We start from the raw sequence: 15,613 nt of genomic DNA on the forward strand, positions 1-15,613 counted from the left end.
ACGTACAGTAACTCTAATTCACATTATCTAAGAAAATATTTTAATATAGGATAATACCTATCTAAGTAAGTACCTAGGTACTCTATATACTTAAATATAGATGTATGTTGAGGACCAAAGACTAGGTAGATACTTATGTGTTAATTATAGTTTCAAAAATTGAAGAGATAAAAAAAACGCCTAGATAATATTCTTACATCCTATTAATAATTATTTATTTAAAAAATAAATGAATGCAACACGTTCGAAATTTAAACTATAAAAAACTTTTTAAGTCTTAGGTAGGTACCTATACATAAACAGGTTAACCTTTAAAAGTTGGTGTTCTTCTCAAATCTTCTCACTAGTCGTTAGCTATTACCTATTATAATGGCCTCGCCTCGAAACATAAGGTGAGGTCGCATGAAAAACTAATATTACAATAAAACCAATATATACTGTAAGTTTGAACTTACCTATATCTATATTGGTAGATATCTAAGGGAGTGTAATAATAATAAAAAAAATTACAACATTTTAATTTCCAACTTCATAGATAGATTCCTACTAATTACTTACATTCCTACTTCCCAAAACATACATATCAACAACAATTTTAGTCATTTCTGCTATCCCCTTAAATAATTACAAGTTCATTGTAGTCACTTTTTTATTCAATCCAGTAGACACCAATGTCTCACTTCAATAACAGATTTCTAATAAAACGCCTATTGCCTATTTATTGATACAAATACATATTCATATTCTGGTATAATAACGATTCTCGCACAATGAAAATGTTTATTCATTTATTTTTATTGGTTTGAGTAATATTCTATTTATTATGCCAACCTAAGATCGCAGAAGTGAGTTAGTATCATAACCTAAGTAGGTTTAATGTAGATGTAAGTATATTTCCCACGTTTTTGTGGCTATAAATAAATTGCAAGATTTTTATTTTGTTTATTTATATAATCCTCCTCATAATAAACTGATAGGCGTTTCAGAGATTGCAACACTTGGTTCAATACAATGTTTTCTTGCATTTCCGGTCACTATGTTGAAGGTTGGCGTTACCTAAACCTGGTGTTCACTAATATCACTAATTGAGAGAGTTTTTACATAGTTGTTCGATTCTGATGATTCTTTTTTTATTAGGCATTTAGATTATAATTAGGTATTAAACATAGGAACTTAACCAACCCACATATTTACCCACCACTGTGTAGGTAAAACTTAAGCATGTAACGTTGCAGAACACTAATCTTGAGAGGCTTTGCGCTTGGTCGACCTCATCTTAATTGAACAACTTCTGAGAAGTTTTGAACGTGTAGCCACGAGCGAAGTTGGTGTTCGCAAAAAGTTTACATTCCAACTTCGGCGACTAGAATAACTGCGGCGGCCGCGTCGGCGTCGCGTCGCGTCGCGCTGGTGGGTCCACGCAACGGATGAGCCGATGAGGACCTCTATACGAGGATGCCACCGGCCGCCGCACAAAAGATATTGCGGGAACGTAACGAGCTCAATTGATGAACGAACGGAAACGTGTCCAATTAGAAGGAGGCGGCGGTCGCGGTGGCGGACGCGACTGTCGCCCCCGCTCGCCGCATTAACCAGATTAGCGGAGCCCCCCGCACACCCCGCGTGCGTCTCCGGCGCGCGAGGTGTGGCGGCGGCGGACACCTCGCTCGCGACGAAAAAACAACGCGTCGTGGCGCCGCGGCCCCGCCTGCTGCGCGGGCGGTGCGCGCGCGGGGCGCCGCTCGACGCGCCATTGGGCGGCGCGCGGCGGGAGGGGTGTCGGAGCCGGCGCCGCCGGCGGCCAGTCGTTTGACGCCTGCCGCGCGAGCGGGTGTCGCCACGGGACGAGCGAGTGTCGCGAACGAGCCGCCGGCCGGCGCGTTATGGACGTTGCATGAGCGGGCGCGAGCGCGACCGCTGGAGCCGACGGGCACGCCGGTCGTGGAGCGCGCGCCGTGGGTCCCGGGCGGCGCGGGCATGCGCTTCGAGGGCGCGGAGCGGCGCGACGCCGTCGCGTTCCACCCGCTGCTGGCGCCGCGGCCGAGCGACTTCTCGGTGTCGGCGCTGCTGACGGCGGGCGCGCTGCCGCCGCCGCCGTACCTGCCAGCCGCGCTAGCCGCCGCCGCCGCGCTGTCCGCGCCTTGTCCGCTGCTCAAGCCGCCGCCACCGCCGTACGCGCCGCTGCCGCCCGACGACGACGGTGTCGTCGACGATCCCAAGGTCACCCTCGAAGGCAAGGACCTCTGGGAGAAGTTCCACAAGCTGGGCACCGAGATGGTGATCACCAAAAGTGGCAGGTCAGTACGGCCCCAAGTCACCCACGTTGCTCGTTACCAAACGTCGCCTGTGATCGTGTCGCGTTGTTACCGCAATATGGACGTGCTAAATTGTGTGTTGTGTGTGATCACTAGTATTACATTAAAAAAATGGGGTAAGTAAGGTTAGCATTAGGATTTAAAATGTACGATACAATATGAAACTAGGTCACATGGTATTGTTTACCAAAACAACAAAGTTATTATTGCGTAAAATGGCATGATATTGACGTAGGCATAAATCAACAGTTCTCGCAACATAGGTACAAACTATAAAATGTATTTCTATTTCACTTCTAAGTAGTTAATAACTACATATAACAAGTAGCATTAGTTACACAATAATACACTATAATTAAAAATTCTCTTTTAAAAATAAAGAACATATCAAGCATAGAATGTGATGGATCCTACCTAAACTAAAATTAAACAAATTCCCAAAATTGTTTCTAATCTATCAAACACACAAGTGCCGACTCTTATAACTTGAATCATACTCCATGTAGAATGTATGTAAATTCTCTGCTATAGGAGATATGATTGTTTCAAAGTAATATAGGCGCATATAAACAAGCCGTGTTGCGATATTAGGCGCATTTTTCTTGCAACTTGCATCCGACGGGACGTGTCGCTGCATTAATGTTCTCCTCGAAATTTCGTGGCTAGGACGAAAATTTGAATCTAGGTGTTTTAAAATTCCAACAAAAATAAATATGAGAGTAAAGAAGAGGTAGGTACTATAATTACAAGTGTTGTACAAATTCCTCATAATGTGTATTTCATTTTATGCGTAGACTCCTCTATAAAAACAAATAAGTAACTATGGAAAAGCTAACACAAGTTTCAATTTATTTTGCGCCATTTTTATGCTTAAAAAGGCAATAACGAAAATGTATATCAATATACCCATATCAAGAGAAGAAATAACATGAAATATAGTTCTAATCTCTTCTTCTTCAGTCGTTCACTCTTGACTTTTGGAATGGTCGTGGCTTTTGTGATGGTATCTCTTCGTTGTCTTCCTTGGAGACAGACCACGCAATTTACCTCCATCTGGTGCGATTTTTGGCTATACGAGAACATTGTACAATAGACTGATGTGTAGCCATGTCGTGTAAAATTCTTATACCAAGTCTATATTATGCGAAAATCGCCATGAAATAGAAATAGAAATAATCTTTATTGAAATAAACACAATACAAGCACTTTTGAAGTAATATTTTTTTATTCTGCCACTCACATCTCATCAATCAAAGAGCAAGAAACTTGTGTGTTGCTTTTTTGAATAAATATTTTTTTTAACATAAACACAAGTTATCATGACCCACCACATTCGTCCTATTAAAGTCTCTTTTTATTATTAGACAGGTATTATAAGATATTACAATCAAATAATAATTTCCTGAAATCCAAACCAATCTATACTAACAGATATATCATGTTTGTAACTAATGTTATAAATGCGACGTATTTCTATATAAAATTCTATCTGTAGATTTATCATTTCACAACTAAAGGCTGAACGGGTCTTAATTAAATTTGATTTAAAGTTAAATTGTAACACGACGACAAATACAGGCTATATTTTATCTCCAAAAAGCTGACTAATTCACGCAATTTAGTTTTAACTTCAAATGATTATATAGATGAATTACACTGATACCTACAAGTGAGTCTGAATTCTATCATTTCCTAATCACCTACTAGATGGGTGATGGATAAATTACAAAAGCAAATAATTCTTACATTTAAAATAAAGTTTATCGCTTAAAACTGTTTTCACTTAAGTAAATATAACAAGTACTATTTGTTTAGGGAAAACAAACATAAGCATAATGGCTGTGCATAAAACTTAGTTCTTTTAAAATCATTATTTTATATGCATAGCCGTTTTAGTTAAATGTAGGTATCTCAATTTACTGACTGTTTCTATATTATAGAGATTATGATGACTGACCTCTGTAATATGAGTACTTACAAAGTATTCAAATGGTGTACTTATTATATTACGCTGCTAATATTAGCAAATTTTCTTTTAATTATCTGTTTGTCTGTGCATTTGTGCTCGTAATAATTAAAAAAAATAACTAAATTGGTTTAATTTAAATGTGTATATTAGCAAGCTTCTCACGACGTTTAATGTCTGTATACATTATATAAACGAGACATTTATCAGATAATATTATTTACGAGCTCCCGATATTTCGCCATAGGTAAGCGTGCGTGAAAATTGTTTTGAAACTAGTGTTTCTTTCTCAAAGAAATTTTTTCTTATAAAGTGTAACTTTCTACTAACATTAGGTATTTGTTTTAGTGTGTAGGTATGTGGAAGATAATCTCCGGATCCATAGTTGACAAATTCTTTCGCTATATTAAAACTTCTTGCATTAGTTTACGTAAATATAAGTAAAATTGTATTATATGATACGAATATATGAATTGCTTGACGGCAGAAATAGGCCAGGTAGGTAATATCGGTATATATCGGTATACCTATACCGATGAAGATAAAGTTGACTATGACCAACTATACAAAGTAAAATATCCTATAGTCCTATACAGAAGAAAAACTGCATAATTTCTATAACAAATTGTCTCGCCAGTAGAGTAATAGTAGACCAAAAACTTAAAATATAAAAAAATGCCAAGTCTTGCGACACAGTTATTCCGCTACAAACGTGCTACAAAACGTGATATCTCACATAAAATCAAATCAATTATTTTAGTTAGTACTCGTATCTATGGAAGCACCTGTACAACAACTTTATTATAAATTATTACATATTCAATTACCTACCAATATTCATTGTTACCTACCGTATCAATATTATGAACATTTTTATTTCTGTAATATTTATAATGGATAGGCAATTATAATTATTGTACACTTTATTTAAAAAGTGAAGTTTAATTAGTGAAATATTGTAGTAGGTATAGGGCTATTCAGACGCAGCACTGTACCTATTTAAAAAATGTAAATTAATTAGTAAAATATAGGTCCATTCAGACAGAGGTAGAAAATGCCGTGAGTCGCTTAAAGAAAAGATGATACAGTAGGCTTGGCTAATGCTCTCCCGAGCCACCTTATAAAATCTATCTCCTTAAGAAAATACCGGTATCAAACAATGGAACGAAAATCGATTGTTAGGGTGATGTTGATGAAGATTGTTTAAAATCTATCACAGAATATAGGTACATGGGTACATATATATATAATATACTTAAATATGTAATGATACCTAATAGTAGTATGACTAAGATTAAAATTGCCCAAAATTACAATTACAGATAGTGATAGCACCTACATATACTATTTTTGCGAAAGTGTATTTTTACCGTATAAAAATCGTTGTAAAAATAAAATTAGACTACTTATGCATAGTGATTTAATTCTAAGGAGACGAAGCCACGGGCGTCCGCTAGTTAGATATATAAAGTATCCAGGAGTAGTCACCTGTACGTACACTTGAAGGGGCGTTGAATGCCCAAATTCGGAGGGTAGCACTCGAAACATCAAAGGGAAAGTTTTCCAAAAAAAAAGAAAATTCTGGAAAGTGAAGCGACGAATTCATTTTTGAGGCGTCAGGTCCCACCGTTTAGAATTCTTTCGACGTTGAATACTGTACTCCAAAGTTTTGCCCTTGAACTTCTGTGTTTTGTTTTGATGATAGGCATTGACATATATACTTATATGTATATATGTATAGGTATACCTTAATCTTAATAAACGCGAAAGTTTGTAAGTATGGATGTTTGTTGCTTGTTGATAAATATATGAATATTTACCGCCACAGCGATGTTCATTTGTTTTATATAACTAAAGTGACTAACAAGCAAACGACCAACTTGATGGAAAGTGGCAGCCATAGCCTATATGAATAGCACCAATCATATACCTAGTCATTTGACGCAGGAGGAACGTTTCATGTTTTTGTATTTGACCTCGATAGTCTAGCGGTTAAGCACACTGCTTTACTTCTGATGGTCGCGGATTCGATTCCTCTCACGGTACAAATGTTTGTAAGCGGTAACCGTCGTTTATATATATGAACATATCTATGGACATAACGTTAACACGTGACAGTCGTCATTCCAGAGGACTAAGATATCACGTCTTATGTAATTTCACTGGCTAATTTACAACCTAAAACCTAACCAGGTTCAGGAGCCAACAGAATATCAACACTGCAGATTTATATGTAGCTTTATCCTGAGTTGGTTACCTATTCACCTTCGCGGTACATAAAGTCACCTCCTTTTTATTCTTTGTTTAATGTATGTTTCTGTAACTCATATGCTGTGTCTGTAATTTGTGAATAAAAAATACCTAACTATCTATCTACCAAACTAAAACACAGCTTACAAAACAAGCTGCTGGTAATAATACCTAATAGATGGACAAAGGTAAAATGGTGTAATGTGATAAATATTCTTTTATCTATTACATATAAATAAAATTGGAGTGTCTATTTGTAATATTGGAATTACTGTTTTTTACTACAAGCATATGAATATAAATATGGCACATACATCAAAATAACATTTTTTACCATTTTTGTCTGTCTTTCTGTTTGTTCCGGCTAATCTCTGAAATGACTGGACCGATTTTGACGGGACTTTTATTGGCAGGTAGCTGAGGTAATAAGGACTAACTCAGGCTAGTTTTATTTTAGAAAAAATATATTATTTTAGAAAATGATAGTTAAATTCCACGAGAACGAAATCACGGGGAATAATAGCTAGTATAATAATAAAACTGTTCCAATTAGAAAAGAATAATGTATAACGGAGAAACATAGGTACTGACCTACAAATGTTTGTATATTACTGTTTCATATACGAAGTAGGGTTTATCTTATTGGTATTTTTTATTTGTTTTTCCAATTGGAATAGTTTAACATTTTACCTGACCGTAGACTTTGTATGATAAAAAAATATTAAATCAAAATATCGACTGCAATCATAGGTATAGTAAAATTATATCGCAGCTCTAATATATGTTGTACTAATATATCTATACGTACATACATTTTTATGGATGATAATGCGATGGTGCATCCGCCTGCGCTAATGGTTTACGGTGCCGGGGTACTAGTGGATGATAATGTCAGTTCAGGCTCGTGACAAATTTACCAGGAGTTTATCATGGTGGTTTCCAGGACGACCGCGTATAGATCGATCTGACAATAAGATCGACCTGATCGATCTGAAAATAAGGGCGACTAGTGCTAGCAAAGCACTAGTCGCCCGTACAAATAATAATAATAATCATCTTAGGACAATTAACACAGCGCCACATAGACCCAATTTAAGCTAACTAAAGCTTGTGTTATGGATACTAGATAACTGATAGATATAAATAGATACATAGATGCCTATTTTTTTCTGTAGGCAAATATTCAAATTAAATTCAAAAATCATTTATTCATGTAGAACATTTTAGCCGCTTATGAACGTCAAGTTTTTACATTATTATTTTTTTTCCCTACAGTCCAGTTCGGTATATAGATCCAATTGAGAAGAATTGGCAAGAAACTCAATTAAATTACTTTTAAATACATTAACTGATACAAATACATCGTTTCTTTTGTAAATACATATGTACATATTATACATAGAAAAAACCCATACCGATACAAACAATCATAATCATGAATATAAATGTTTGTGCCGTGCGAGGAATCGAACCCGCAACCATCGGAAATAAGGCAGTGTGCTAAACCGCTAGACCACCGATGCCATCGATTGTGAATTAAAATAACTTATTCCTGGTTAAGTTGTCACCTATCCTGACTTTGCCCTTACCCTATCATCCTCCACTGTTGCCCGCCAGCGTAAACCGTTATCGCAGACGGGTGCACCATTCCATTATCATTAATAAAAAACATAGTAGTTATTACATTATCATGTAATGACGAAGGCGTGCAAAATTACACCATCATCTGTCATTACAGAGGACAATAGTGTAAATAATGTGCGGAATAACACCATTGAAAATTACCTATTTACTAGTTATACTTACATGTAATCATTTCTGAAGATAATGGAAAAAATGCGGAAGGCGACGACTAGAAATATTTTAAGTAGAGTAGGTATTCTAAGTAGTTTGTATTTTTCTGTATTTGGTATTTTAAAATAGAGAAAACTATCGGTTCGTTTGTGACTGTTTTATTATAACTTTTATTGTGCACTGAATTTTATGATTTAGTAATCAATGAATACATGACGTAGATAATAATAATATATAACAGTTGTTTTGTAACTAATTCTCCGTTGATGGAAACACCGATAACAAACCAAACTAATCTGAGAGATGGCGGTAGACGCCCTCCGTTGTAACTCAAATATACAATGCTGTGACTCAAAAATACTAACCCAGAGGAATGTGGATATGTCAAGTGTAACGTTCACCTCGACTTCGATAGTTGACAGTCTCTTACTACCCCGTCTGGGATAACAGTCGTGATAATATTTTACCCTTAAATCCGAAACAAGCCAGCTGCTTGGTGTCAGAAATCGGTGAAACAGTTATTTACGCAGACTTTGTACAAAGTCAGCTTCGATGTTTACGATTACATCAAAGTCTTTATCGGGCGGAACACCCACACTCTATGTAGGTATGTATGTACGTAGATTCAATTAAACAGTTGTTATGAACAATAATTTAATACCGTGACTCGGGAAGATTTAATGGCACGTTACTTGGCGTTATCTTACACACACACACACACATAGACACAAACACATACATACACGTTGGCGCTACGGTTGGACGTCTTCCATATTTGTCAAATATATTTGCGTTTTGTGATCTCGTGCTGAGTCAGAAGTGATTGCATAAATTACTGTGTTTATATACCATTTCAGTGTCTTGTGATTCCATTCCGTGCCAGGAAATTTGACAATACAACAGTTAGGTGTAGGTGTAATAATGAATCGGCTTTATTGTTGATTTAATAATGAGAAGATTATTTAACAGCTATATAATTGGAGCACACGACCTCATCCGCGTGACGTCATTGACAGTTGTAACATTATAAAAAGTAGCTAGCGTCCTACTGAATTCTTAATACTATATGGTCAAAGCTAGCAATGTACCATGTCAGGTTAACGTCTCCTCCACTATTGAAACTCTTGGTCTCCATCCAAAACTCCACCATGTTAAATTCCTCTTGACTGACTGACTAACCTGACCTGACTATATAGTAGTTCCTTTAAAAAAACTATATAGTAATGGAAGGCTATACTATATAGTTTTTTTAGGGTTATTAATAATGCGGAAGAATAACCCTATTATCAGCACTTACCGTGTTAGGTCGACCTCCACGCGGTACCCCCAGTAACCCATTGTGGTTAATTCCCGGTAACTTAATCACAATAGGCAAACTAACCTAACCTCGTGCTAATCCTATCATCCCATATGAAAACCATAAGTTTGCGAAATTTCATACTCCTCATCCACGTCATATTCGTAAAAAGGGATACAAAGTTTTTGCTTTACGTATTAATATATAGATATACGGGGTATTGAGTTAGGCATGTTGTAAACTGATTTGCGAACTTGCACTCTGCTATTAACTGTTATTAAGTTATTATTTGTTCAGTAACTATAATTTGAACATTTTATTCGCTTCCAATATTTATGTAGGTAATATAGGCATTTATTACAACATAAGGGTAATATCACATCAACGTAGTGTTAGGGCGATGTCACACCTGTTCTTTTAACTAACCAACAAAATACAATTACCTATTGATAAAGTAACTAAATTTATAAGACGATTCGCGATCTTCGCAAATTGTTATTAAAGTCATTTAATGATTATATTTGTAATTTAAATTAAATTGTAATAATAATAATATTTCAGTACAATTCACACGACGCCATCTAGTCCCAAACTAAACAGAGCTTGTGTTATGTTACTAGATAATTGATATAAATACAAATCTGCTTTTTTTTTAAATACTAACTTAATATATATAGAAAACACCCATACCGATACAAACAATCAAACTCATGACTACAAATATTTATACCGTGCGAGGAATCGAACCCGCGACCATCGGACGTGTGTTAAACCGCTAGACTATCGAGGTCGTCAATTTTAATGTTTCTTAGTTAGGAATATACCTACTTATATAATTTGTATACATATAAATAGACATGAATTCTATTTAGTGTCTATAGAAGTAGTTGTCTAGACAGGAAGGCGTATTTACACAAGCGTAAAGTCGGTAAAGGTGGATTCAATCCTAACTAATATGGTGAAAGTCTTCTTTATTACAATTACTGGCCTTAACGGCTAATTATTAACACTTGGCATATACCTATAGTAGTAGTATTTTTATTGAATGATAATGGAATGGTGCTCCGATTGTGCTAAAGATATAGCGGGGCACCAGTCGAAGATAATGTACCTAATGAGAATTAGCCTATCGTAGGGATTTTACTAGAAATTAACCGGTACGTTTTCCAGGGGCAACCGCGTGGAGGTCGATCTGATAGCATATACCACCTTCTTATTGCTAGCAATTGGACAATTCCTTTGTCCTTGCATAGGTACTTAATACATATAAATCTTACAGAAGAAATTTATGTTTTATTGAAATATTTGTATTTTTACAATAGGTACATCAGTTAAACAGCATTTAAATAGGTGAAGCCGTTTCTGTGATTAGTGACTAGCGTGCAAAAACGTACAAACAAACATTCCGAGTACTATTTTTTGAAACTGGATAACTTAAGTAGGTCCAACGTGTACCTAAAAGTTGTTTTTTTAATTGCAACGTACAGACAGAGCCCAGGGTTATATTATAAGTACCCATGTATGATATGTATGACGTAGGTATCATTTAAAATCAACAAAGCGCCGGTAGCTAATGAAATCATCGTGGAATTATTTACTCCAATTAATCGTTTATATGAAAATTCTAAACCATAATTTGTGCATATGCAGTGTGCGTTAAACAGTGGGCTGCACTAACTAATAGTTGAATCAATTACGGGCCAGTATTTTCAGCTGTTTCAATAAAATTATGCTATTAAAATAATTTGATACATGCTCATGGTTTTCATAATAAATCAATGGCAATTATGTCCCCCGTTGTACTTAATTGTATGTGAGTACAGTCGTCACAATAATTGTGTAGTATCACTATTTGTTCTACATCCAATAATAAAGAACCAATTCCTGTATTCATGTGCTTAATTAATTTGTTTTATGTCCCGGCTCTAACGTTATGGGTGAAAATTCATAATTTGAATAATGTTATAAGGTTATTTTGAAGCTTTGTATATTACCTACATGACATAAAGGTATTCCATACTTCGAATAATATACTTAAAAATATACTTTAGGCTGTAGAACATACAAAGAAACAGGACATAAGAAATTAAAACGTCATTTTATACCTACCTACATAAATAGCGCTATCTAGTAGATGAGGGTGAATCTCAGTCACCCCATAACTAAAGTAGGCACATAGATTTGTTTGGAAGAGTATAGAATGTTCTTGCAAGTTTTGATAATATTTTATTAATTTGGTATAGCTTTTTTAATGGAACGATGCATCCCCCTGGACTAACGGTTTACGCTGGCGAGGTACCAGTGGATATTGATAAAAAGAACACGAGGTCAGGTCCGTTAGCTCAGTGTGACAAATTAACCAGGAGTTTATGACGATAGCTTCCCGGGGAACCGCATGGAAGTCATCCTGACATAGTACATTGCTAGCAACGGAGTCATCAGTTCACATTACTAGTAATCCCCTAAACAAGGTGGTCACCATTTACCATTCCAGTTATCTAAAAGATTTATACGCAGATATAATTAGTAAACATCCAGGGATTTTACCACGTTTTATTTTTATATAGATTACTAGCTGTCCCGAAAACCGTTGTTTTGCCTTAAAATAAAAAAAAAAATTAGGGGTGGACTACTCCTAACATTTAGGGGGATGAAAAATAGGCACTGTTTCAACCACAAAATTTCATGATCACGGGTAAACGAGAATTTGATATAAGATCAGCACTGTTTCAACCACCATGATCACGGGTAAACTGAAGAGTAGCGACAGACAGGCAGACATATGCATCTTCAGATGTCTTCGTTTGTTGCTACTATTGAAAATATTTCAAAAAGATCCCTCAAATGGATACTTGACAAGTATTTCAGTGAGCTATAAGTAATTTGTTTGGCAGCCATTTTGTGGGCGCGGCCTGTAACGTGATAATGTAAACGAACCGATAATGTCCAACACGCTATTATCACATCGTTTTTAATAATTTAATTAATTAAACCTTTGTCAGAGGTGTGAGGAATTTATACATATTAAAATTAATTAAGTTTGAGATAAACCCTGATACAGTATCGTTGTTTAATATTATACTTGAGTTTTTTGTATAGTTTAAGTAAACAATTATATTCATTACAATAATAATGTATACGTAATGTATTAGAGCGTCGTGGGCTAGTGTTTTATTTATTTGACTTCAAAAGTCGTTAGGTCGAATCTGTTGTATATAAAAAAAACATTGTAAATTAATATTTCTGAATGCCGCAACAGTAATGGATCAAAATTAATTGAGAGCGTTATCAAGTGTTGCGTTCAACACGATCGTGAATGTCAAAATAATAACTTATTTTTATACTACGATGGTGACAAACAAGCATACGGCCCACCTGATGGTAAACTGCAACCTATCTAGACACTTAGAACTCCAGAAGTGTGACGTGCATGTTGCCCACCCTAAACTTGGGAAAAGTAAACTCTTACGCTATTATGAGTAGGTACGGTAAACGTATCTTCTATGTTTATAAATACATACCTACATGTGATATAGGTACATATATAAACAACATGCAAGCAATACAAATATATCTATACAAATAAACAAAAATTTGGTGTCTGGTTATAATTTTATATTAATAGCTTTTCATTGACTGCCTATGAAAGTATCTTAAAATTAAATCCAAAAATTTGTATCTGTCTGTCTGTTTTGTTCTTGCTAGTCTCTGAAACGGCTGGACCTATTTTGATTGGACTTTCACTCGCAGATAGTTACTAACTAATGTTATAAACAGTAACTTGAACAACTTTTTAAATAGAAATATTTATTTTAATTTCACTCAAACGAAGTTACGGGTAGCAGCTAGTATATATATTATAATAAATATAAATATTTGTTTTGTGCTAAAATTGAAGCTGCGGCCACTGCGATGCAACTATGTAAGATACGAGTACATTACAAATTCAACAACCGACCAGACTGTTGGAATAAATCGAAATCATCAAAAGCAGGGATGTCAATCGTAAGATCATCAGAGATTTTGTAAATTATCACTGTAAGCAATTATCAGAGTCTTTGTCGTATTCTTCTCTCTTTCTCATATAACTGTCTACGAAATTTTTACATACAGAAATCGGTTAAAATTCCATCTTATCAATGTATTAGTCAAATTAAACAAAATTAAAAGCTTTTTTACTGTTTTATAACTGGCAACCTTGATCAGAATTGAACACGCGAAGATGTGAAATGACGAATATGCGAATACTTGTAAATGATACTAGATGCGTAACGAGTGTCCGTGCGTGAAATTTACTTTTGTCGGAGTGTCAGTGTGTTTGTAAGGACCAATTAATGTGCTCTTAACATGCATTGTAGACTTGATGAAGAACACGACACGTTCTGACATTACGATACAATTCTATCGCCTATACTAGGTATCACTTATCTCTGTCTGTGTAGATTTCGGTATATACATATAACAATAATAACAATATCTCAGAACATTTAACACAGTACCACACGTCGTATGTACACCAAGCTAAGCAGAGCACAATGGATATAAATAATTAAGGTATATTTTTTATATAGAGATGTTTTCATGAGTTTAGTCCCTCTAATTACAGCATTTGTGGTTGTATAAATGAATATTTAACATGTCTGCTTAGTAAAAAAAGAAGCTAAAATATCTCCAGAAAGCAAAGAATAATAATTTAATTGAATACATATTCCTGTATTCAATTAAATTATTACAGTACGTTTCCCAAAAATAGCTTTTATGTCAAAGGAAAAGTGGCCGCCGAAAAATTCAATTCAAATAGTAAATGCAAGTCTCTGGGCGTCCCGTGGCAAGTCAAGGGGAATAGGTAAGTAGCCGCGACGCATTTGCGAGCCTAGCGACGCCTCAAGGCGCCGGGATGCTATCAAATACGAGACTTAAAAAGAATTTTAGAACGAAAGCATGCTACCTACGTTTCAACTTTTTTTTTTTAATATCGAAATCTGTTTTGATTTTTTTTAATGCAGATAATATTATTGAGCAGAGTGCGAAGCGCGAAGCAATCTTTGAGATCAGATTTGCACTCTTTGTAACGAAACTCCTCCCAAACGGCTTGACCAATCGAAACCAAAATTTACAAAGAAAAAAAAAATCCGATCGGTCAAGTTCGACTTTCTAAGAATAAACGCGCTCTGCTCAACATGTGAGCTGGTGTATAAACAACACACCGGTAACAAACCTAGTTAGATTTAGATCTATAAATTTTCACCGCGAAATGCTTTCTTAGTGCAGCATGTAACTACGTATGTAACAGTATCTATTACATGTAAATTAGAATGCATTATCTGAATGTCGATTAGTAAAATAATCAAAGATATTAGTTAGCACATAGGAGAACTATATAATAAATTTAGGACTTAAAACACGATAGAAAATTATAATAGTAATTAGATGTCGATTCTATAAGCATATCATGATGGCGTATTGAAATAGAAAATTTTATAAGGACGTAGATGTACAATATAAAGCATTAAAATAATTGAATTAATAACGATTAAAAGTCCGACACGATAGATATTAAGAGTCAATGACAAAACAAATGAAATGGAGCACAAAAAACAAAGGAATAACATTTGCAATAAAAATTGTTCTTGGAAACAGTCGACCGTTAGTGCAACTCCGTAACGTAAACGTAGGATTGCTAATTTAAAGCTACATGTACACTTACCCTACTCCAGAATGACATATGTAATTACATTAACCGAAGGAATTTACTGTCCTTCACTGCACACTATAATGTTCTAAGAAAAAAATATAGTTTTCAAATTTCGTCATAGATTGACTTACTAATTCGACGATAGCTAAACTATTTTGTATATAACATTAACTAAAAAAATTAGAAAACTATGCCCTGTAACAGTTTTTATCTGCTGCACTGGAAACCTTATTTTCAGAATTATGCTGAGTAGTGGTCCACATTGAATCTATATTTTATGTAATATATATATTATA

At 35.2% G+C, this 15,613-nt stretch overlaps 1 protein-coding gene across 8 annotated transcripts in view; it reads left to right on the forward strand.

The window, feature by feature from the left end:
• Positions 1–1,977: 1,977 nt before the first annotated feature.
• LOC131846126 (T-box transcription factor TBX3-like) overlaps positions 1,978–15,613 on the forward strand; it is a 106,125-nt gene continuing 92,489 nt past the window's right edge. For all 8 annotated transcript variants that reach the window (XM_059195359.1, XM_059195367.1, XM_059195392.1 and 5 more), the window contains exon 1: positions 1,978–2,297. In XM_059195359.1, coding sequence (XP_059051342.1) covers positions 1,978–2,297 — 320 coding nt within the window. The remainder of the gene's footprint in view (positions 2,298–15,613) is intronic.

This window comes from Achroia grisella, unplaced genomic scaffold (assembly GCF_030625045.1).
Source record: "Achroia grisella isolate CSIRO2021 unplaced genomic scaffold, CSIRO_AGI_Agris_v1 utg109, whole genome shotgun sequence".
In the NCBI taxonomy this organism is placed as follows: Eukaryota; Metazoa; Arthropoda; class Insecta; order Lepidoptera; family Pyralidae; genus Achroia; species Achroia grisella.